General features: G+C 37.8%; 1 protein-coding gene across 7 annotated transcripts in view; it reads right to left on the bottom strand.

The window, feature by feature from the left end:
- Gadl1 (GAD like acidic amino acid decarboxylase 1) overlaps nucleotides 1-25,126 on the bottom strand; it is a 175,993-nt gene that overhangs the window by 116,449 nt on the left and 34,418 nt on the right. For all 7 annotated transcript variants that reach the window (XM_087182167.1, XM_087182170.1, XM_087182169.1 and 4 more), the window contains 8 exons: nucleotides 24,602-24,777; nucleotides 20,316-20,442; nucleotides 18,062-18,152; nucleotides 14,576-14,682; nucleotides 13,607-13,722; nucleotides 8,818-8,897; nucleotides 8,643-8,697; nucleotides 3,631-3,747 (listed from right to left, as the gene is read on the bottom strand). In XM_087182167.1, coding sequence (XP_087038293.1) covers nucleotides 3,631-3,747; nucleotides 8,643-8,697; nucleotides 8,818-8,897; nucleotides 13,607-13,722; nucleotides 14,576-14,682; nucleotides 18,062-18,152; nucleotides 20,316-20,442; nucleotides 24,602-24,757 — 849 coding nt within the window. In that variant the 5' untranslated portion in view covers nucleotides 24,758-24,777. The remainder of the gene's footprint in view (nucleotides 1-3,630; nucleotides 3,748-8,642; nucleotides 8,698-8,817; nucleotides 8,898-13,606; nucleotides 13,723-14,575; nucleotides 14,683-18,061; nucleotides 18,153-20,315; nucleotides 20,443-24,601; nucleotides 24,778-25,126) is intronic.

Genomic DNA, 25,126 nt, shown 5'->3' with positions numbered 1-25,126 from the left:
TCTCTTTTTAAGATATCACACATCATGACTTACTGACAGTGACCACTTGGCCTTGGAACTGAAGGGAACAGAAATTCATCAGGCAATGGACAAGTTCAAGAATTCACTAGGGTATGGACAAAAATACAACTTTTATGAGGGAGATGAAGAACATGAGACATCTCTATGATTCTCAGAGTGGAACCAAAGCTGGATGCACTAGTAGCTAATAAAGTACAGCACAAGCCTCTTTGTGGCCTTAAATCCCATTTTAAAACAACTCTGTCCTTCAGGCCTGGGACTAGACAGAAGTAAGTGACTGATTAGGGTACACAACTTAAGGTCAAACTCTCTCAGTGTTGGATGTTTGTATGGGCCTAAGAGTAAATGCATTTTAAAATTTTAGTCCAAGGACCATCACTGGTCTCACACTAGTTCCAGCCCTGATTCTATAAGGTTCTCTATGGTTTTCCAGCTCTAATGCATCTCTAGGTTGGTGAGGGTGCAAATCACAAAGCTTCCCAGGGAAAGAACTGATGGCTTGGGGTTGTCAGGCAAGTGCCCATCTTGCTGACTCTCTCCCCACCTGGGATTCATGACAGACCCTGTGTGACTATGGGCAGGCTTTAACAACACCCGCCTTTAGCATTCAGGAAAATGTTATCTTGGCCTACTGATTAATGAGCCCCAGATCCAGATTGTGAGATTGTGATTCTTAGATACTAAGATGATTTATATGTTGGGTTCTTCTCCCTTCATCACACATCCTACATACCAAGATCCCTACTTATCACAATGCTTTTATCATTCAACCTTACGGAGAAGCTAGCAGTGAGAACTAGGGGAAGGATTAAACTGTAAGCATTGGCCACCACCATTTATTCTCTTTCCACCTGCCTCATACCCTATGCTTCTACTCCTGTCTGCTCTCCCCTCTGCCTCCTGTTCTCACCCTAAAAGTCAGCATGTTCTCCTAATCCCACTGAGCTAGATTTAAGTTTTAAAATCACACAAACTCTCTGAAGGCATTAGTTCACTGGTTTACAAAGTTGTAGGATTAAGAATAGTTCATTCACAAATTTACTACTCAAAGGAGTTAAATGGAGAAAATAAAAAACAGCCCTTACGTCAACATCCTACTTCTGTTTGCTTCATTCTCTAAATTTCTAACTCAAGAATTAAAAAAAAAAAAATCATGAAATTAACCACCTACATGATGTAGGAGCTTAGTTTTATGTCTGTATTGAAGACTGTCATTTATTGAGCTAATATTACATGATAGGCACCACAATATACCACTTTATGTGTTTTTATCAATTAGCTAATTAATAAAGTAATATGAGAAATAATCATGAAATAGAGGTAAAGACAGGAGTGGAATCAAGATTTTGCAACTTCTAAAGCTCATGCTTTGAAATACAATCCTTACAACCTTCCCTGGGTCTTGGTATGAACAGTTTGGAAAAAATAGGAAGCTTTGCAGAATATGTGAGGTTTTACAGGAGCCACCAGTCTCTGGTTCAAAGAAGAGCTGAATCAACTCTGACCTAATCTGACGTAGAGGCTGGAATCGCATTCATTCTTAGAGAGAGAATGATACTGGAAGCAGAAGATCCTCACAAAACTAAAGTTTGTCTTATTCATTTGTTTTAAAATGCATCAAATTCACCAAATTTAAGATAACATCAAATATGAAGTTTAACATTTTATGTATGCTACTGAGAAAAAAAAAAAGACATCATAGTACCACATACCAGTTTCAGAGATGTAAGGATTTTTTAAAAAATGGATCTTATACATTTTAAAGAATCTTTAAGAACTCATTAGAAGATTTCCAAGTAGATCAAAGTAATTGCTGCAATTCTGTTAATATTTTGTCTTTAAAATTGATAAATTGATAAAACAATAAACTTATGAATTTTAAATTTAAATTATACATTAATATACCTATGATATATGAAGTTTCTTCAAGATAAGCTACATACTGCTATAATAAAATCTTATCAACAGATTCAACATCTGCAGTAGTAAAGGATGGGTAAACACTACTCAATGCTAGAGCTTTTTCATTTCTTCAATAGGACAGAGCATCTTATGATAAATGAAATCTAACATTATAGGCATTTTTCTAGATTCCAGCTATATACAAATAGAATATTTTAGTGTAGCTTAAATGTTGCCTTAAAAATCATTTTCTTCTAAAATTCAACCTTTAATTTTTAAAAAATCTAGACAGCTTTTCATTCATACGTACTTATAAATCACAATTCTCTCTAAGTGAAGTAAATCTCTTAATATCATCCCAATTTAAAAACTGCTGTAGTTACTTTGTTTTACATTAACTATATAATCCATATTCAATGTTTCTTTTATGAGAGTAGAATATTTAAGTATAACTGCTGATGCATTTGACTGTTTCTCCTCATTTCCAGTTATGAAAGCATTCACTTCATAATATCTTTTAGAACATAATGTATTGCTATGCTTCTAAGCCTATAAAAATCAATATGATGTAATTTGAAATGGGAACAGATACAAATACTAAAATCCCATTTAAAGAAGTCACAAATAATTTACCTGAAGTATTGCTACTGGGATGCTAATGGAGCCCATAACTCTAGTAAGCTTTATATTACCTGAAGTATTGCTTTTACCAAATATTAGCATACACTTAATGAAAACCTTGAAGTGCTGAAAAATTCTCTCCATATCATATCATAGAAGCTCTGCTCTGAAAGCATAAAATCATCTGAACTGAAAATATGTGTGGGTACCCTCCCTCAGAGTATTTCCTGTCCAGCCAGTCAAAAACTATTTCTTCTGATAAGGAGGATCTAATTCATTCACCTACCTGAGGAAAGTTCCCTAAAGTCTCGTCAGCTTGTACGACTCTCCCTTCTCTTGAATAAAACCAAACAGTTTAACTCCAAGTTTCACAAAACAAAAATAAAAAAAATCAAAAAGCATTCCTGTCTGATTCAACGTTTTAACCCTGAATAAGTACATTATTAAAAGTTACATTTAATTTAAGAAAAAATTCATTATGAATAACCCCAGGTCTTATAAAATTAATTAGAAAGAAGCCATTCTTTCAAGTTAGAAAATTATGAAGAATATAAGTTATCTGAACCCCTCTCAAATCATTATCTATGATAGATCCAGATAAAACCTGCTTTAATTATAGTTTGCAATTATGTTATGCAGCAGTCTTTTTGTATTTTATGGCTGATTGGAATCATATAATTTTAGAGATAGAAGATAAAGACCACATCAGCTATATCCTTCTCCAAGTGAAGAAACTGAAATCCCAAGAGCTAAGATTACAATGAAGAAAAGGCAGGTAATAATCCAAAAACAATGTCTTTTGATGCCATAGTCTAAAATCTGTTCCTGACCACGCTGCCTCAGTGATTCAGGGCACCAAAGAAGATGATTCTTGGGAGAGGAGAAAGTAAAGTGGAATCCGGAAAACTAGATCAAAATTTACTTCATCTTGGATTCTTCTTCTACTTTAATGCTTACATCAAATGACACAGTTATTTCCCCATGTTAGAAATACAACCAAAAGTAGTAGGGGCTTCTCATCTGTTTGCTGAGAGCATGAAAAGCTACAGAAAGATTAGAAAGTTAACAGGATGTGTGTACACTTACGTCCACATGGAGCCAGAGGCCGTGCCTGTCACAGACATCCGCGATTTCCTCCAGAGGATCGAAGGAGCCTAGCACAGTTGTTCCCGAGGTGGCACAGACAAGAAATGGTGCTGCCCCCTGTGAGAAGGACCCACACACAGAGAATGTCACTGTTGTCACGTAATTTGTCCTGTGGCAGGTTAGTAAATACAAAAGATAAATCCAAAGATTTATATGGATTCTTTGGAAGTAATCATGAATTCAATTGGGTGTTTTAAAAGTTCCACACTATGGGACTGGCCTCTTTCATTACAGACAGGTTAAGAAAACTGAGAAAATGCCATGAGGACAGTCATCTTCTGTCCCAGCTCAACACGCAGCCTCATGATTATTGCTCTCATTTTCTTTCCATAGTATTTTCTGGCTAAAGATGGCCCAGGTAGGAAGAGAGTAACTTCAACGGCAATGGCAAGCTGACATTCTGTATGATTTCTAATTTCTTCCTGAGGAAATGCACCAGGCCTGCATGATGTCAGCATTGTCACCCTTCTCCAAAGCAAAAAGGAATGGGCTTGGAAGTCAAACACCCAGCCAGCTCTGGAGTAAGCCATGGCTGATACAGATTCAGGAAAATTTGAATCGAGGATAAGGCAAACTCACTGGGAAGTGTTCTCTGCATGAGTAATACAATAGAGAAATTCATTGGAATGTGCTGGAAAAGAGCCTGCATCATTCCTACCATGACTGTTCTTCCTTATAGAGATGGTGGCTACATCTTGTAGAGGGATTAGGTGCCAGTGAAAAACAGAGGAGAAAAGGGACACAGTGGAGAACACACAGATGTGAATGGTAATCACAGTCAAGCTAAACAGGCACTTTGGCCCCATGAAGGGACTTTACATCAAGCAGGCAGAGGAAGAGGACAGGAGGCCGTTTCTGAATGTATCAATCCCAATGTGGTGGCAGAGGTGTGTTACTTACTGTAGAAGTGCCCGGTAGGAAAACTTACAGACAAATGTGGGGTTATGGGGAGCAACTAGAATCTAAGGATTCTAGAATACTTGAGGAATAAGTGACCTATGTCACTTTGTTGCCTACAAGTCATTTTACCTCAATTTAGCATGAAGTCATTTTCTCCTCAGTGTTACCGTGAAATGCATTGTTACTGCAACACATTTTTATGGCCTTTGGTGCCAGGGGTGGTTGTGTTTGAACCAAACTCATTCCAATTTAACTGACCTGTGACAGAAAGATGTTATTTCTCAACAGAAAGTGGGACAGAGCAAGAACACTTGGTCCCACATCTCCAAATTGAGATGCACAGGAATCAAAGTGGTGGTACATAATGAATCCAGTTGCCATTTTGGGAGACAGCTGTGACACAGAGAATTGGGTCTACCCCAAACCTCTCACAGCCAGGTCAGGAGGTGACAGAGCCCCTAGGGAACCGTGGGCTTTGGAAATTCTTCCCTGTACTCAACCACAACACTTTAAGTCTTTATCATGTCAGTGACCTAAATGAAATGAGAACAGATTGACATCAATCATTAAGAGGAACAGAAAAAGTAATTTACTAAAACTGTTTAAGGTGTCTGGTGGTTGGGCTTTCCCTCATAAATGACATGACATCCTGACAGTTGTAAGAAAATACCTATGCAAGCTATTATAGCCTATTAATGAGATTTTCTCACCTCTTAAAAACTCTTATCTTATATTTATATATCAGGCCTAGATATTAAACTTTTGCAATCTTCCATATATTTTTTTCTTCCTCATGCTATTAATGAGAAAGTCTAGTAGAAACAATATTGATTGTATGCTGCCAATGAGCAACAGTCCCTACAAAAGTGTGTGCTTTCAGGTACTCATGCACAAAAATACCTCTGAAATAATCAGTGATCATATCAGCTTGGGCTTCTCAGTAATCACTTTAGGACTTCTGCTACCTTGTGGACTTCACTATCTTTACAATAGCATCAAGGTCATTTTTAATGGTTTGTCAATAGCCAGAGAGTTGATTTTTCAGAAAAAAAAAGTTGGCATACTATTCCCTTCATCTCAAATAAAGAGAGTTAAAAGTTTGAAAGCAATTAGGCCTAAGTTACTGAGAAAAATAAACTATACATCATGTATTATTATCTCAGAACAGGTGCAAGGTATGCTCATGGTCAATCTAGGCTCAAGTATTTGGACTTGAAAGAAAACTTAGGAGATACTCTATCTTTAACTCCATTGCCCTCCTTTGAGGCAATTTTTACTTTTAAAAAATCTTTTTTTCAAACTCCCAACTTTAGAATTATTTCAGCTTCATATACTTTCATTGCCAAAGCAAAAATACTTAAACAAGAAAAACAATGACAGTAGTGAAATAAAACCCACTGTGGTAGGCATATGAATTGTTACTGATACTAAAAGCAATGGGGATTATGTTCAGTGGAGGATATGAAACAAGTCACTATTTTAAAAATTAGTAAATGAGGGGAAAAAAATAAAACATTTATCCTTCCTTGCTTGTCCAAACTGCTTCCTTAGAGAAATCAAATAGGGATGAGGATACATAATTCTTTATAGAAAATATGCCTGCCAGTAAACAAAGAACGAACATGAAAGTGAATTAATTAGAACATCACTTAATGAAATAATGGGTCTGAACAGTGATAGTCAAGGGCAGCATAATCCATGGGTGAGAAGCTGAAGAAGGGCTTTATGGTGCAAGGACTAACAATATCAAACTCCACCCCCTAGTATTAGCTCAACAATAGGCACCGGCCTATCTCTGGATGGAATGATGTGATGCAGCCTTTGTGGCTAAAAACCCAACTTGAATCTCATTTGAGCCTCAAGTTTGAAGTGCCACCTTACAGGAAATGTAGAGAATAGAAAGCCAGTGCTCAGGAGGGGAGCAAATCCATAGTGGACACTACAGGACAAAGGACCTGGCTTCTACAGCATATCAATTTCAGTGGGTAAAAAAAAAAGAGAAGAAGAAAGGTATGGATTAGGAAAGACTTATATGACATATCCACCAAATACAAAGCATTTCAATCCTTACTTGTGTTCTTGTTTGAATCCTTATTTAAATAAGCTAACTATATTTAAAAAGTCAATGGGAGAAATTTGAATATAGACTGAATATCTGATGATATTAAGAAATTACTACTTTTAAAACATAATCCTAACATTATTTTTAAGAGTACATTTTTTTTTGAGACAAGGTCTCGCTAGGTAGTTCAGGCTGGCCTTGAGCTCACTATGCAGCCCAGCCGGACCTCGAACTCATGGCAATGCTCCTGAGTCAGCCTCCTGAGTGCTGCGATTATAAGTGTGTCCCACCACTCCTGGCTGGAAAGAGGACATATCTTTTACAGATACACTAAACTATTTCTTGATCAAGTGATATCTGAGGATAATCTGGGGTCTGGATAATCTAGCAGTATCAGGAAAGGATGGGGTGTAGATGAGAAAGAGAAGGAAAGAAAGAAAGAAAGAAAGAAAGAAAGAAAGAAAGAAAGAAAGAAAGAAAGAAAGGAAGGAAGGAAGAAAGGAAGGAAGGAAGAAAGACAGAGAGAGAAAGAAAGGGGGGAGGAAAGGAAGAAAAGGAAAGGAATAAAGAGAGAGAGAAAGAGTGAGAGAGGTAGAGTAAGGAGGGAGGAATAAGAATGAATGAGAAGGAAAAGGAAGAAGAGAAGGAAGAAAGAAGGAAGGAGTAATGGGAACCATGAAAATAGTGTAATACGTAGTCCTCACCAAGAAGAATTCTAGAATTCACGATATAATGAAAGTTTTTTCATAGGAAATTCTATAGAAAATGAAACTAGAAAGCACTACCTGTGGTTCACAGCAGAATAAACTACTCACATGTGTTTTGTAGAATTTTACCCAAAAGTCAAAGAAGTATGATAAGCTGAACCACCAGATAATTACTAAATCTACTAATCATGAGAATCTTAAAGGATAAATGTACATTTAGGGATAGAAACCTGAAGCCAATACATACACAGTAACACCAGATTTTTTAAAAGTATGGACTTAAAATCAAACATAGCAATCTAGCACGCCCTCAAAGTGATTTTCTTGAAACTGCAGGTGACTTGTATGAAAATTTCAAAGAAGAATACAACAAGATAAATTCAACATTAAAATTTTAACAACTCATTGTTTTTAGAGAATGAATCCCTGTGAGGACAGATGTACTTACACCTCAGCTCGCATGCTGGGCTATTTTTCTAAGGTGACCCTGACTGTACTACTACCTATCAGGAAGTTAGCAGAGAATAATCTGAATCTCCACCAGCAGCAGGAACGTGGTGGGAGGGGAGGCAAGCAGTGGAGAGGGAGTACCACATCCAGTCGGCTTTGGACCCAAGAAGCAAAATGCCTGGCTCCAGAATAAGAAGCCACCTTTTGAAAAAGCAGGTGTCAGGAATAGCTTTATTTGGTCACAGTGGGAAACCAGGACCAAGTCTGGCCTTATCCAATAATGGACATTTCAACCTTAAAATATTTAAGCAGATAAAGAAGACAGGACATTGTGTCCCTGAACTGAGACTCAGGCCCACTGTGAGGTGCTACCAATGTACAGGCTTTGGGTTGGAAGCAACTAGGAGGACAGACTGATCAAGAAATAAAGAATCATCCTGAATGCAGCCCAGACAACGAGTTTGGCCTTCAGACTTGGCGGGGTGGGGGTAGTCAGGAGAATGGATGCTGGGGTTCTGCTGGATTGGCTAGGGTCATCTTTAGGGCTTATTCCAGCCAGGAATCCTGAACAACAGTGATGGCAGTATTTTAATAGGCTCCAGCCACCCAGGAATGACAACATCCGAGAAACTCCACAAAACATGGAGAGCCAACCACCTGGAAATAGAACATCTGTAAATAAGTTTCCCTACTTTAACTCCAACACACTCTCCTCTGTCTCACATATAAAAATAGATTTGGCTTTTTGTATTCTCCCTCTCTCTCTCTCCTTTCTTCCTTGTCTTCTGTCCTCCCTCCTCTCTCCATCCATCACTCCCTCACCCCCTCCTTACCTCTTTCCTGGCTTGCAGGACCTGCTTTTCCAGTTCCTCAGGTATCATTTTACCTCTAAGGGGTACAAATTTAAAACTGTCAGTTATATTTAGCAGTTCACAGGCAATGGTGCTGCTTTTTAAACAGTATGAATTATCCCTCCACCCACCAGCTTCCGGATCCTGTCCCCATTACCTTCCATCTGTTTCCACAAAGCACACGTTCTCAGTGCCAATCCCCAGAAAAGAGGCTGACTTCTTCATGGAGTAATGACACTGAATTGAAGGGGGGGAGAGGGAGGGTGAGAGATGAATGTACTGCATAGCATGAATAATGCATTACTTTGTATCCAAATAGGTGTGTGCCTTTGTAGCAGAACATAATCTTTGGATTACTGCACAGAAAAAAAGGAAAACAGTAACTTACTTAAGCTCTTTAGTTAGTTGAGAACACGGACTTTGTGGTCACATTAACCAGAATTATAGAACCTTGAACAAGTAAGGCACATTCTCTAAGCCTCATTTTACTAATTTATAAGGTGGTCACATCAGCAATACCTCTTCCACCAGCTCGTTATAGAATGTGATAGGTTAATGTATGAAAGGATTTAACCCAGAGCCTACCCTATGGAACAAAATTGGTCCCTGGAGGCCATTGTTTTCTAAAATGAAAAAGAAAAATTTCTCTTGATGCTACTAATAAGACTCAGCATTAGTGGAAACTTGAATTCTAATCCACTGCTGACTCAAACCCTCTAAGGAGAGAGTAAGACCGTATCTCAAAGACTGCATTCACAGACTAGAGAAGAGTTTAATTATTTCCAAGAGCAAACAATGGGTTGTGAATGCTGACCAGACACTTGACCAATCTTATTTAATATCGAATACAAGGCTGAAATCAGACATACAGGAATGTGGCTAAAATCATAAGTAAAACAGTAAAATTAATTTATAGACGAATACTCAGCTATGGTGTGAATGCGGCCAAGAGATGGTTCTGGAAGTAGGTCTGACCTACTTCTTATTGGCAAATAGTAATATGTAGTTTAGAGTGTTGGGCCTTCCCCCCCACACACACACTACGTGGAGCTGATAAGATAATTAGCATTCAAATGTTGGAGATGTCATTCTTTATATATTATTGAGGACAGGTGGTCAATTAATTATTTTTCATGCCAAAAGAATGAAGGTGCTAAAGGACATTATTGTACAAAAAAAAACTTAGTAATTTAATTTGTAGGTATGAATACATTATAAGAGTAGTCATGCCTTCACACTTAACTTGATATATTCCCTCAAATGTGGTAATTTTTTTCCTTTTTGTCAAGAGTTTTATTGGGAGCTCTTTTTTTTGAACTCTGTAAAAATAAAATGCAGAAGTAACACCATCAGGAAAAATGAAACCATCCTAAATAATTAATTTCCAAATATCAAACAGACACATCCAAACTGCCTGTAGGATGCATTTATTTTAGGTTGTTACAAGAACATATGCATACTGAAGAGCAAAAATTTATATGAAAATGTAATTAATTCTCTACTTGCTACATCCACCTGTGCTGCTTGGAGGGAACACGTCTGCCACAGCTAAGGTGACACAGCTAAGGTGAATTATTTCTTACCAGAGATTTGGGCTCTGGAAACTGAGCAGCAATTGACTTCCTAATGATAAACCTAGCTTACCCCCACTGACATCCAACTATAAGGAAAATCACAGTGCTCTACCCCTGAGAAATAGCAAAATATCAACAACCAAACAATAAATGTGCTAGATCAAAAACTTGTAATCAGAATAAGAATAGCTGCAGTGAAGCTGTCTTTAAGTACCTGAGGGCAAAGTACAGCCCAATGTCACTCTCAAATGGATAGGGATGGATAAAAAGTCTGAAAAACTGAAGCCTAAACATCTGAAAGCATCAGAGAAGGAAAAGGGCCCTGGAAGGGGAGAGAAAGAGAGAGATGCTTCAGACATGCTGAGTAGTTTCAAGGAAAGGAAAAACCTGGAAGGCTATTCAGAATAACAACTGCATTTAGAAACAAAGGGTGGTTGTCCCCAGCACTGGCAAAAGATAAGTCAGTTGTTCTAAGACCCAACCTCCCCACAGGCTCCATAAATCTACAGAAGGCACAAAAATCTCAGCAGGTGCTCATTTCTATAAAGATAAAACAGCAAGTACCTAGATGAAAGAGCACTAAGCTAAAATTTTATTTTCTAGTTCCTGAAGGGTTTTCTTTTCTTTTTTTCCCCTATGACCTTGGCTTTTTCAATGAACTTCTGCTTTCTCCTCTATGTGCACCATACCTGGATACATACATCCCTTCTATTCCTGAACAATTTGATGCTTAAATTGGCTGATAGAGCAGAATTTATAAATGCTATATACTTCAGAGAAGGAAGAAAAGAAATATCTAGAGGATTTTTCCAAAAACATACAACTTGTGCAATTCCTAAAGAGACCAGGGCCAGAATGCAGATGGACAAACTTCGGTCTCATTTTTGGCAGTTCATCTTAAGGGATACTTGTTCGAGCATTAAGAGGGACTGAAATAATATCTAAATCCAACCTAGGCTACAAGGTTAAAGCAGGCACAACCCTGAGACCTCCACCCTTAATATCCCATTTGTGTTCTGGCTGCACCCCTGCTAAAGAAGAACTAGTTCCACAAACCACTGGCCTGGGAAGTGGGTTTCTTTTCTACCATCTCTTTCTAGTGGCAGAAAATGAACATTACTTTCTGCTGAATCCAAAAATGATTTGAATTCCTCAGGAACTTTACAAGCCTAGGATTTCTACATAAAACAAAGGAATGTACATTAAAGTGTTAGTTAAGCCATAAATGTATTACTCTTCTCCAAAAGCCCCCTTCTCTTTGATTGCCATGTGGCACTGGAGAGGCTACTTGGATATACTGACAGGGCAGGAGTCTCTGTCATGATCTTGCAGGTCTTTATTAACAGCTGTATTACAATCAAATCTTAAAGTATGCAAAAATTCCTTCAGTGGTGAATTCATACATTCTGTATTTGATGGTGAAGACATAAATGGAGTCATCTGGGGCAGCATAAAGCCTGGAAAACCCACAATGCAAGAGTAGAGGAACACAATCACTGGTCATGGACCAAAGGCCTAAAGGACAACAGATGTACAGCAAAAAGACTACTACAGGGTTTAAGACTGTTTAGTAAATGCATTCTTTAATGCTTTCTTGACTAAATCATGGATGCACTTGTCAAAACAAGTGAAGAAGGTGATCGCTAAAATATTAGTTAAAATAATGCCATTGCTATGACCCAAATCCCTTTGGCAGATCAGGGAAAGGAAGGAGCTGCAGAGTGGAGTCTGCATGGATGGGGTGGAGAAGTAAACGTCTCATCTAAGTTGCACATGTCTGGTAATCTTTTCCTAGCAATGCAAAAGCTGACTAATACAGATAGGTACAGCATGTGTTCTTGATATCATGTAATGAGAAAGGTCCTTTATATCTCCCTTCTAAAACACAATACTCCCAGTCTAGGCATGAAGCAGAACCTCAGACAAATTTAACCAGAGGGACCTTCTACAGAAGAAGCAGTGGTAGGAGGACAGAGGGACCCACTGGAATCAAAAAGAAAAAGGTAAAAAATAATCTTCTAGCTAAGACTGCACTTAAACTGAACCTTCAATTTCTGCCCACCTTGTTATAGCTGGATGATTCTCCTCTCTTTTTTTTTTTTTTTTTTGTACCAGGGATCAAACTCGGGACCTTGTGCTTGTGAGGCAGGCATCAGAACCACTGAGTTAGATTCTTCTCTTAATAATAGCTAACACTTCTTACTGTTACGTGCCAGATTCTACTTTGTCTGCAGTAACTCACTTAATTTTTGCAACAACTCACTCATCAGTGACTACTACATGGTTATTGGGTTGCTTTTAACGCCCCTACTTGTTCACTGCTCACTGCATGTAGACCCTTTACCATATGATTTTGCAAAAAGTTCCAACTTGGATCTAGGTTCATTCATACGGCTTACTTCGCCACAAACATGAGGCAGAAGTGATTGTGTGTCAGTTCTGAGATTAGGACTCAAGGTCTAGGGTGTTTGCACATTATTTTCACCTGCTCTTACACCAGTGCCCTGAGTACACACCTAGAGACTGCCTGCTGGAAGGAGAGGAGCACACGGAACAGAGGGGAATCACTGGCATCACCACAGGTGAACCACTTCCATATCATCAATTGGCCAACCAAACCCTGTCCAGGGGAGGGAGCCCAGCCAAGAACAGCAAAACTGCCCAGCTGTCCTGAGACTTGTAAGCAGTTCTATGCTATTGGGATTGGGGACAATTTATTAGATACAATAACTGATACTCATTTTTACAAATTAGGAAACTGAGGCACAGAGAAGTCAATCAACTTATCCAAAGTCACTCAGCTAGCAGGCAATGGAGATAGAAATTGATTGTAGGCATCTTAGCTCAAAGCCAATGCATGTCCCCACAATCTGACCACCGCCTTCAGCGGAGAGTGAAATAACAGCTAACAAATCGGGGCAGCATTCGGTTATATGTGGTTGTGTATGTATTCACTGTTACTGAATATGTCCTTTTCCACTTGAGAAGGAAGAAATAAATCCTTATTTATTAATCAGAGTAATTTCACAAGGAAATGTAAGTAGAAAACATATCTGAAATCAGCAGTGACCACCAAAGTTGTAAGAAACAAGACACTCCTAGAAGAGATTCACAGAGACAGCACTTTCAAATGAAACGTTCTTTCCTCAAAGAAAATGATGCAGACTATAAATTTTAAATAAAGTTAATGTATAAAACTGGATAGCCAGGACCCATTAGTATGTTCTTTGGAATGCAATATTATGCTATACATAGGCATATTAATCACTTATAGATAGGATAAAGTCACGATTAATGTCTTCAAACAAACAAGCCTTCTGAAATGCTGCATTCTCAGAAAATCTTTATCTGATATAAAGAATAATTTTTTACCTCTGCAGATGTGAAAAGGATTAATCTTGGCAACCCAGACAGCCCCTTTTCCTTAATATCAGGACAGTATTTGTATCTAGCTAAATTCATTGCATACATATTGGACACTGAACCACCTGCAAAAACAAAATTAAAATGTCATCTTTATAGCATGAATTTATAGTACCCAAAATATTGAATGCAGTGGAAAGTATGAATGGCTATGACCACTCTATAAAAAAAAATCATATACATTGAAATTCCCCCTGAAAACCTGTAAAACTGAGACATGGGGCAAAGGAGATGATGGAGGAGGGATAACTAAAGTATGTACATGTACAAAAAAAAATAAATTTTTAAAACCACTATGAAAGTCACCTAAACACCACCCCCCCATTACGCTGAACATTACTTTTACACGCTCCTTACTCTCCAATACCAGAACCTTTCAATCTCAGCAAAGAAAGAAATTTTCGTCTATTATCTCATTCTAGGGTTCTTCCAAACTGAAAGTTTCAGTCTATAAGCCTTAAACTTAGGGCCAGTATTCAAAACTCCACATTTAATAATATTCTGTCTTATGATCAATAAAATTGAAATGATATTATATGCTTATCTTTGGCTCCAAAAAAGAACTATAGGACAAACAAATGTAATTTAGGAACTTGCTCAAGTAAAATTGATTTAAAAATCCAGAAGACTTATCATAGCTTTTCCAAACTCCCAATAGCAGATAAATTTGTTTATGTTAGATATGGCCTAAATTGTAGATATCTCATTTGTTAAGCATGTATGCCATTACCTTATCATTTATGCAAAATACCGTGTCTCTAGAGAAAGGCACAAATTTGACTACCTAGTAGTATATCCTAGTAATATCCAACTTTTTGTAATTTGTAAATCTACAGAGTTGTTCTTCAAGTGAATACATTTTATACGCTTATAGTGGAAAGGTGATGGACATAACTAATTGTAACCAATTGTACTCACCTGGGTTAAATATTCCATCTCCTTCTTGCCAGCCAATAAATTCAATCATTTTCTTCACAACTGCTTCTTCCACTAACAAAAACACTGGAGATACCTCATACGTATAACTAGATAGATATAAAGAACACTTAACTTCTATAACTAGTGTCAAAACATCCCATTGGTATCCCAAGAAATGCAACTGTACAGTTTTATTAAATGAATTAACTGCTGAGTTGTAGGTAGTCTTTGGAAATGTATCCATTGGAAATAGAACATTACTTGATCAATAATGGTGCTATCGTGATTATATAAATGCCAATAGCTGGTGGTCTTGGAGACCTACAAGCTCTTTCAGCGATCTTTGTTTGGAGAAAACCTTCAATTACATAAGGAGAGAAAAGGGCAGTGCATTGGAACTCTGTATTAGTTATGGGCAGTGGTCATTTCATTCTTAGGATGCTTTGAACACTGCACTGGATGCTGATGCTTCTTAAAGAAAAGCCATTGTCTTGGTATCAGGGCTTTATCAGGTTACTGTTATGAGTAGTATACTAACAGTCAGCTCTAGATATTCTACATGGGGATGACCTGTCCTAAACTAGTGTTTCCTCCACCATACCACCTGTATTGGTAGAGATGGGAGGTATTCTGTGACAAATCCCCTACACTGTGATTATCTTTCTACCAAACCTTACTTGGATCCCTTGTCAGTGAACGACCTGCTGCTCCAGGCTGGCACTGTTCTCAGAGAGCCTTGCTCAGTTAGCCCCCACAGGGATTAACTCAGCTATGGGAAGCTGCCTCCCCCAAGGTGACATGCCTTCCTGTGGCAGCCCACACTTGATGACTGGCCACTCCAGATCTCTCTAGGGTCAGCCGAGACTGTGATTCAGTTTGGAAGGTATCCTGAGTCCTGTCCTTGCCACTCCTGCACCTTCTAACCCACTCCTGGGTTCTCACATTCATCCCAAGGGTGCCCCATAATGAACATCACACTATGCTACTCTCCAAGCTCCAACTAGGGTGGGCTTCCCAGCGACCACAAACTAATGTTTGAGTCTCTTCTCTCTCCAGACATCTTGAGGGGAACTACACATCTCTAATTGCATCAATTAGGTGATTACATTAAATGTGAAATAAATTTGTACTCTAAATATGTAGGCTAAGCATGTAATTTCATAGTCACAAAATTGGATGAAATTATTTTAACTGGAAGGAAAAGCTTTGAAATGAAGGCAAGAAAACTGAATACCTTTTACCCTCATCCATATGCCAAGTGCTCCACAAACATTACATCACTTTAAAAATAAGATGTGTTTTTTGTTGTTTGTTGTTGTTGCTGTTGTTGTTTTTGGTACCGGAGATCGAATTCGGGTCCTTTCACTTGTGAAGCAGGCAGTGAAACTAGTGAGCTAAATCCCCAGCCCAAGGTGTGTTGTTTTTAACTGATAACAGTTTGTACATACTTAGAGTATGAAAGGATATATGCTCATGTATAACCTGATGTAAATAAAATAATTATTCAATCTGTATTAAAAAAGTTAATATCAAATCGGTCACTAAAAACTAGCTCAAATCTACACTTCAGAATAGACCTTCAGGTAGAGAAGAGGGTGGTGTGGAATGCTCTCAAAGGTGGGTCAAATTTTGAGTGGATGGTTTCATTTAGCCACAAGGTAGTATTTTAAAAACTTCTAAATATTTCAGATTAAATGACCCAGATGAGCGGTTAGAAAACCTGTTGGATAATTTTACTATCTTCTTTGGCTTACTTTATTGTTTCTTTTTTTACTCATTGTAACTTGGTGTCTATTCCCATCACTGGACCAATGATATCCATATTAATAACTCAGTGGACATTGTTTAGTTTTCGTCATCATTAACTACTCAACATGTGGCATTATACACGTTGTCCTCTGTGGCTTCCATGCCTGTAACCTTGATTTACTCTTTATCTCTCCTCCTTCTACCCATAAAATGCTGCATGCCTCAAGGCCCAGGCCTGTGCCTTCATCTTGCCAATCTATCCTCCGTCCTCATGTTGGTGGTTCTCCATCACGGAGGCTCCTTAAAATCATTTGTTGAGCTTTGTCAATATACCAATGAGTGGGACATACCCCCAGAAATTCACATTTAATTAGTCCAGGTTGGAGCCTATACATCAATTTTTTTATAGTTCCAGGTTGATTCTAATGAGCAGTTAAGGTTGAAAATTACTGACTTAGGGAATCTTGTCCATGTCCACTATTGCAATTACCATCACGCTGCTGGTAAGTTTTAAATGTATACCTTTCCCATACATAACAAAATTCCAGGCCTATATATCTCTCAGATTAGCTGACATATATTCTTGATTATCACTGAAAACTCAAATGCTCACAATTGAAAATTGAATTCTTGATCTTACCTTTTCCACTATATACTTGAAAACTGGTTCTATCTCCCAATACTTTTTATATTAATGAATGACATGAAAATGAGCAAGGTGAAATGAACAATCCTGAAACCTAGGCATTACCTTAAAATCCTCCCTTTTGCCTTCATTTCCAAGGTCCAGCATGAAATACTGTTCCTTATGTTTTATCTTCCAAACACAGCATTTTTCTCCTATTCTTTCCACTGTCATCTAAACCCAAACTACTATTATATCTCACCTAAGGAAATTTCCTCCTGTTACCTGCAATCTGCTCTCTATATTTTCAGCAAGTTTTTAAATACCAATTTAAGGTATTTTGAAACCTTCCAGGGCTTTCCAATATATTTAGAGTAGCTCATAAACATGGCTCCACAAGCCCTTGCATGTTTGGTTTCTATCTTGTCAGTCTTATCCTCCACTATGCTCCCTGTAGCTCCATCAGCTATACTTACATGAGTCATTCAGTTCATTCGAGTATGCCATACTGTCTTCCACCACAGGGCATTTTTACATGTCATTTCTTCTAACTGGAGCTGATCTCTACCATTTCACCTAATCAATTCTCACTGATTCTTTAATTTGAAGCTGTAATTTTTTCAGAGAAGACTTTCTTGAGCTCCCAACTTGGAAAAATTTCCCCACTTATATTCATAGTATCCCACACATCTCCTTCATATGAGAGTCTGAATTTTACATTAATTTTACACTAAGAGCATTTTGGCTAGCTTCTCTTTTGCTCTCAATGGACTTTTATGCTTCACAAAAGCAGAGTCAAGGCTTGTTATTCAAAGTCTCTCTCTAGCAGTTACACAGATATGGCTCTTCATGTAACAATGCATGAAAAGTTACTTAATCGATTTTCTCATCTGTTAAATGGAGATAACAATGCTTCCCTTGTTATCTCACAGTACCACCATATACATCAAACAGCTCTTTGAATACTACTGTCATAAGATTATTCTGTTACTTATGATTATATTATGCAAAAGAAATCATTAAATAGAAATTCACTAAGTAAAGTTTCACCTATTTAAAAAAAAAATCTCTAGTCCATTTTCAGTGTGAAATTCCAGTAGCATGGTACTTACACACTAGGATTTAATGCTTCGGTCATAAATCGGCCCACCAACGAGTAATAATCAAGTCCAGCATATAGTTGGTTGAAAAATCTTGGGTGGTCTATAAATTTAAAACAAAGTATTTATTTATGCATCAACTTAAAAAAGAAACTACCAGCATAGCAATAATTTAAATGAGTCTTTCTAACAATGAAAGCATGCTTATTTATATGCATTTGGAATCAGCAAATCCACGGATGGAGATACAAGTTAGAATTCTGGGTACTTTGGTGAAGGATCTCTTGATTGGCAGGCCTCAAGGACCTTCCAGGATGCTAGAAATGGTCACAATCTTGTCTGGGTGATAATTCCAATGTATAGATACATACAAATTCACTGATGTGAGTGCTTAAGATCTGTGCACTTTATCGAATACAAATTATACCTCAATTTTTTAAATATTCAAAATATGATTGTGTACAACAAAAAAATGTTAACAAGCTTCTTTAAACCCTTTCTACTGAACATTTCTATGCAAAACGTAAGCACCCTCTTAAGAGCTTTGATTTACCAACTGCTCTTTTCAACAATTCATAACCAACCAGAACCCTTGAGAAATGGATCTGAACACTGTTTTTCCAAGTTCCACAGCTTGCTGCCTTCATCTTCTGAAACTATCAATATTAACTTCTCTCACTTCAAACACATGTTTCTCACCAACAGGGTTCACCTCAGGCTAAAAGCTGTGCGTGGCCTTTTCATTTTTCAGATTGGCCAGTGTGATGGCATTATGTAGACAGAGTGGGATGTGACTCATCATGCAGCTGACACAGGTTTCCTGATTCAACTTACTTCAAACACAGTCTCCTTTAACACTTAAACGATTTCCAGTTCCAACTTTCTGTATATTTTTTCTCATAAAAGACCTCATAAAGGTTCTTGGCTTTACACAGTGCGAATATTCACACCCAACACCAGGCTATCTGCCTTGACATTCTAAGCCATAGGCAGCCCAGCATGACAAAGAACAAAGAAGTAGTAAGTCTATTTGTACTTTTAGGTATTCGGGAATCATTTTAGTTATGGACCCCTCATGACAACTTACAGAATTTAGTTTCAGTGGGGTTTTTTTCCTCTTTAAACGGGGGTTTATTAAAAAAAAATCAAAAGAAAATGTCTTTTCAATTAAAACATAGAAAACATCCTCTAATCTGGTAAAGGAAACCAGACATTGCTACAAGTAATTTTAATAAGATTTTTTTTGAGTGTGTGTTAATTTATGATTGATTTCCATGGTAACATTATGGAAAATATCCAGTAAACTGAAAAATCTACTCTGTTAAATGTCATTCTACATTTCTGACATGCACTATAATAATAAGATATGTATCTCTCCTTTTGAAATGCTAACTGAGTTTTTGATACATGCACGAGACTTTCCCAAGGGAATATAATCCAATTATTTTTAGCCAGGATTTTATTATTTTTTTTCCACTAAATTTAGTCCAGTGTCAGAATTCGCAAAGTATAATGTCTGCATGGTTTTAAGCACTAGATAGCCTTCATATTAGACTGAGAAACGCTTATTTTGGAAAGTTACTCTCTCACCTTTGCAACCTGTTCACTGGATATATAGATATTAATAGTCAAGTTAAAATTACTTCAGTATAAGACTGAAAAAATCAGAAAAAAAATCAGAGTGATCATGGCATTAGTGTGAAACATTGTAGAAAAGCTTACTATGTATTTATTTTTCTTATATTTACATGAAAGTTTTTATTTTTTGTTTCTGAAAGACTTGGTCAAATACTTTAGTAATTAGCAAGTGCTAAGACTTAATCTTTGTCCTCCAAAACAAAAAATCCTATTTATATTAAAGACACCTTCTTGGATTTTTTTTACACATTCTGGCCCATAAAGATTTAAAATCCCTTAGCAAGTTCATATAATTAAAATACCGTTTGCTAGTTTGAGGGAACTTGAGAAATGTTAAGCAGCAGTGATAATATATAGTCTTGGTTATAAATGGAAGATTGAGATTGGCAAGGAATAGATAATATTTACAATACACCAACAGTTTTCCTGTTAATTTATCTTTGGTCTTGACAACAAATCTGGATTAAACCAAACATGGTAAAAACACCAGAAACACTATTTTGTTTTATCCAGGTTTCTCATTCCTTAAACATTATCATATGCAGATTCATTAAGAGGTAAATAAATGCTTTAAAAACGCAAGAACTTGTCAGAGGTACACAGACAAGAAGTAAACTGAAGTTCTCACTAGTTTTGACACTGAAGCGTATGACATCTCGGCAGAGTTGCAACAGCCTGTCATGGGGCTCGCCCGTGTCTCTCATCTCCAAGTCAAGAAGTTGCTTCAGCTGTTCAGGAGACTGCCATTCACACACCTGGAGATTCAGCAACAACCTGCAATTAATGGAGTACCCACCAGAGCCTGGGACTGAGAGGTGTGAAGCATGGACTGCATCTTAGGCAGCTCCCAGAGAAGTGGGAGACGTGGAGATCCAGCCGTGCAGCCCTGCTTTAGCATGAAAAGAGCTATGAGAGCAATGCACATGTTGTTGAGATAAGTGAAGGGCCCATCCTACATCGGCATGGTCAAAGATTTCCTGGATGAAATGAGAGATATGCAATTTGCAGCACTAAGTAAAAATAGAGTAAATCAAGCAAAGGTCAGGGGATGACATAATACCAGGGATGTTCTAGACAGAAGTAACAGAAGTAAAAAAGGCTGAAAATCAAGGGAGCCTGTGGTACATGTGAAAAATCAAATACATTTGGTGTGGCTAGAACTGAGATTTTAAGGAAAAGCAAAGCAAGTAAAGCTGTATACTACAATTACTTCCGAAGTTTGTACCCTTTCCTCATATAATTTATCAACTTGGGAGCCAGAGTGATTTTCTTATACCTAAGCCATGGCCACTCTTCTACTCAAATACATCCAATGGCTACTTCCTTCAAAGTAAAAAATGAAGGGCATGAAGTGACCCTGTATAACCTGTTTTTCCTAGCCGTGTTTCCTTTCTAGTGTCATCTAGCACCACCTACCTCCTGGCTGACTCGCCTTCTTGCTCCTTGAATAGATGAGGCCTGTTTCTACCTTAGAGACTTTGCGTGACAGGGTTCTCTCCCTAGAATCCTTCTTCCCCAAATATGCTCATAGCTAACTACTTCATTTTTTCCCCAAAACTATGCTCAAATGTGTCACTTTCTCAATGACAACAATCCTAACTCCCTTACTAAAATTACTACCTGTCCATTACCTAATCTCTATCAATCTCCCCAATCTTTCTCTACTCTTCTTTATTCCATAGCACTTACCATGTTCCAAGATATTTTATTATTCGCTTATTTACTCTGTTCTGTGTAATCTCCATGAGATTAGACCTCTTGGTCTGTTTTCACTGATCCCAAGTAATGAACATAAAGCCCACTCTTTAATACGTTCTCAATAAAGATCTGTTAAATAAAAGAAGAATAAATGAAGAGCTAAAGGCTTCATGGATCATGTTATTGAGTTTGATTTGGATCTAAGAAAGTCACTGAAATGTTTAGGATAGGGAATGAAATGGTCATATCTGTAGTTTAGACAATAGCTTTGTGAAAATTCTGAAAACAGTTAGAAATAGGAGATATTTATAATAAATCAGGCAAGAGAAAGTGGCTGTCTGGGTGAAGGGAGATTCTGTAGAATTGAAGTATATAGTTTCTAGATGTATTTAAAATCCAGAATCAATTAGACGTTGAAGGTGAGAAAGAGGAATGAGCCAAAGATGACCTTGGGATTTCTCTCCTGGACACAGGGTTTGATGGCTATAAGAGGAACTAGGAGAAGGTGACATAGCAGGAGAAGGCTCTTTTTGAGAGCAGGGTAGAGATGAATTTTGAGCACATCTGGTCTAAGACAACCTCAGAACGTCTAACCCCAGTATAGCAGTCTTTTGAGGGTTACATACAAAACCAGGGACAGAGTTCCAGGATACACTATGATATAACAATGGATGGATGGCATACCTCAGAGAGAGCCTCCAGGAAGGAGGGGAAGGCACAGGACACCCCTAGGAAATATCAATGGGCCTAGGAGCTTTCCTGGTAGGTGGAAGACAGGCCAGAGCAGAGGGGAAATCCTAGGAGTTCAGTGCCACCAAAACCAAGAACAAAGGATGTTTTAAGGAGATGCTCACTACTGCCCAACACTGATGAGAAGCCAAAGTAGAAAAAGACTGAAACGTGTTCATAGGATGCATCAACAAGGAGGTATTCCTAGCAAGAGCAGATTGACAGAGAGATGGGGGTGGAGGCCAGATTGTGGCGAAGAGAGAATGTGGGAGGTGAAGAAGTAGAGGGAGGAAGTTTTTAAAAAACAGTTTTTTTAAAAATTTGGTCATGGAGGGGAGGAGAGATACCAAGGAATAGCCAGGGAGTGGGAATACTGGGAAGTGGGAAGTTGATAGGAGGGCAGGAGGAAATATCAAGTTGTGTGAAAGGTATGAAATTAAATTCTGGTGATATATCAGCAACAGGCAGAGGTAAAGCAAAAGTGCCTGCAACAACTCAGAGACATGACTCTGCATACACTCAACAACATGGAGGAATCTCAAATTGATTTTAATGAGGGAAAACCACAGTCTCAAAAGGCTACATATGACTGATTCTATCCACATGACATCCTGGAAAAGACAAAATCTACAGGGCTAAAAAACAAAGCAGTGGTTTGTAGGAGGCAGAAGAGCAGGTGGGGGAAGAGAATGGCCATGGAAATGGGACAGGGAAATCTGGTGGGAGATGAAACTGTTGTATATCTTGACTGTGGTGATGGTTACTTAGAAGACTTGTCAAAGCTTACAGAACTGAGTGAATGGGGCAAATTTTGCTGAATATGAATTATAACTCACTTTTTTAAAAAAGTGGTTGAGAAAATGATCTATTGCAGAGGGGACTAAAAGTAGTCATCTCACTGACTGTGGTAATGCATCTGCAGGTCACCTTGTAATGGTGTCCTGTTGGAGCTCAGACAAAGTAGGCTAAGTTAGCAGTATAAAAACTTCACCACCCTCTCAACCCCAAAGAGCTTTCACTGCTACTGAAATGGATAGACAGCCTGCACATCCACCACATTGGGATCATCATGAGGCTGCTTAATTGCTAAAAGACCCCAGTCTTCCTTCTCTTCTTAGGTCCCATCAGCCCTGTGTGAGCTCTCCTTCCAGAAGGAAACATCCTTTTGCTATGTTAAATAAATCTTGTCTTTTAAAATGGTCTTTCCATTATTTACCTTTCTGCTTTCTTTAACATCCCTAGAATTGAGTGTCCCATCTGATTTCTCTGCCCACCAAGATCTTACTTAACCTTTACACTATACATTAAAGCTCAAAGTGCATATTCTTCTCTAAAATCCCAAAAGCCCTCCCCAAACTCTCAGCATTTATCACATTCTCACTGGAACTTTCTGATCTCTTTGCCATTGAAAATTTACCCTTTCAATTAGATTATAAATTCTGCTCAAAGCTGGGCCTTTATCTTGTGTTTCTTTAAATCCTCCAGGGCTGAATATAATGTCTTACCAGTAGCTACCAGTTAATATTTAATGACAGAATAAAGGCCAATTTAAGAAATAACTTGCCAGAGGAGCAGTATGCTCCAGAGCAGACCAGCTCCAAAGTATTTCGTAAGTCCAAAGAAGACCAGAAAAGATGCAATTACAAATACATAATCTGCATGGATAAGAAATCCCATTTAATGATTTTTGCCTCAAACATAACTATTCCAAGTTCACAGGTAACATCAATCTAGTCTATTAGTTTTCCCAAATGCATGTGACCAAAAATTTAGAAGTAATAACACTACATTAAAATGTTTTAAAATGATATTTATTTCCCACTAATATAGTTGGGGAGAAATCTCTCCCACACATTCATTTGTTGGTCATTCAACTCCAACATGAAAAGTCATCAATGCAATAAAACATAATACAGTGATTCTTAGAGACATATGGAAGGGAATTTTAGGGCAAATTCGGATGCTAGACTGCCTAGATTTTAGCCCTAGCTATGATACTTAATAGCATGATATTTTGGGCAAAATATTTGGCCCTTTCATCCCTCACTATCTACCTCAGCTCTAAAATGAGAATAGTAAATAACACCTGTTGCTTGGGGGTTTGTAAACAGCAATAAAGAATATGTACAAGAGAATGGAGAGCAAAGTGCTTTACAGAGTGTATACACCATAGCCACAGATTATTTATAATCTAAATTATTACCAAAGGCAGGAAGCGTCATCTCTCTGCTTCCTGGCTTTGTTGGGGCCAGGAGTCTCAGCCATTCTCCTAACAAATGATGAGTGACCCTTCATGAACACAGATACTGAGTGGGGGTCAGGGAGAGAAATGACCCAAACTCTGGTATCTGCACATCCTCCTGAGACAAAAGTATAAAGGAAATGAAAGTTTACATTTCTCATTTCCCTTACATACAACCATACAGATCAGCAGAAAAAAATCTACCTTTCACACTTCTGGAATTTATTATAAATTTTCATTTTTACCTTCTCATTAACATCCGTAGCTTTCAAAACCACTTCTTCCATTATTAGCCTACAGGCCTCTTCAACAAATTTTTCTCCTGCTCTTATATCTGTGGTCGGACCATTCAGTACAACCCCATCCACCAAAATAGCATTCTTCTTGCTTGGAAGGGCCATCTCTTGCTGATTAGTATCTCCTAGAAAAATAGGAACAAAATATATTTCAGAAATAATCTAACCAGCTCACACAATGAAATGTAGACAAAAAATCACATATATCATTATTCCAGCTTAAAATTGGCATACCTTCGTTCATTCATGAAGCCACAATTTAGGATATTGAAACTGACAATTTTTTATGGTACCCAATGGCCTGATGGAGTTAAGGAAATTTGATAAAGTCACAATTTATGGGATAAGTAAGTTTGCCTTTTTACATATGCTCACCTGTATGAGCTGAGTTAGCACATGGAAGTGCATAACCAGAGCTTCAGTATAATTTCAGGTCTAATCAGGAAGGGATCACTGTGTATACGCAATTCCCAT

The sequence above is a fragment of the Heterocephalus glaber genome, unplaced genomic scaffold (genome assembly GCF_053883595.1).
Source record: "Heterocephalus glaber isolate CG9 unplaced genomic scaffold, H.glaber_assembly_v1.0 deba00001472, whole genome shotgun sequence".
In the NCBI taxonomy this organism is placed as follows: domain Eukaryota; kingdom Metazoa; phylum Chordata; class Mammalia; order Rodentia; family Bathyergidae; genus Heterocephalus; species Heterocephalus glaber.
Note: the sequence above shows the minus strand (reverse complement) of the source record. Positions and strands in the feature narration are given on the sequence as shown.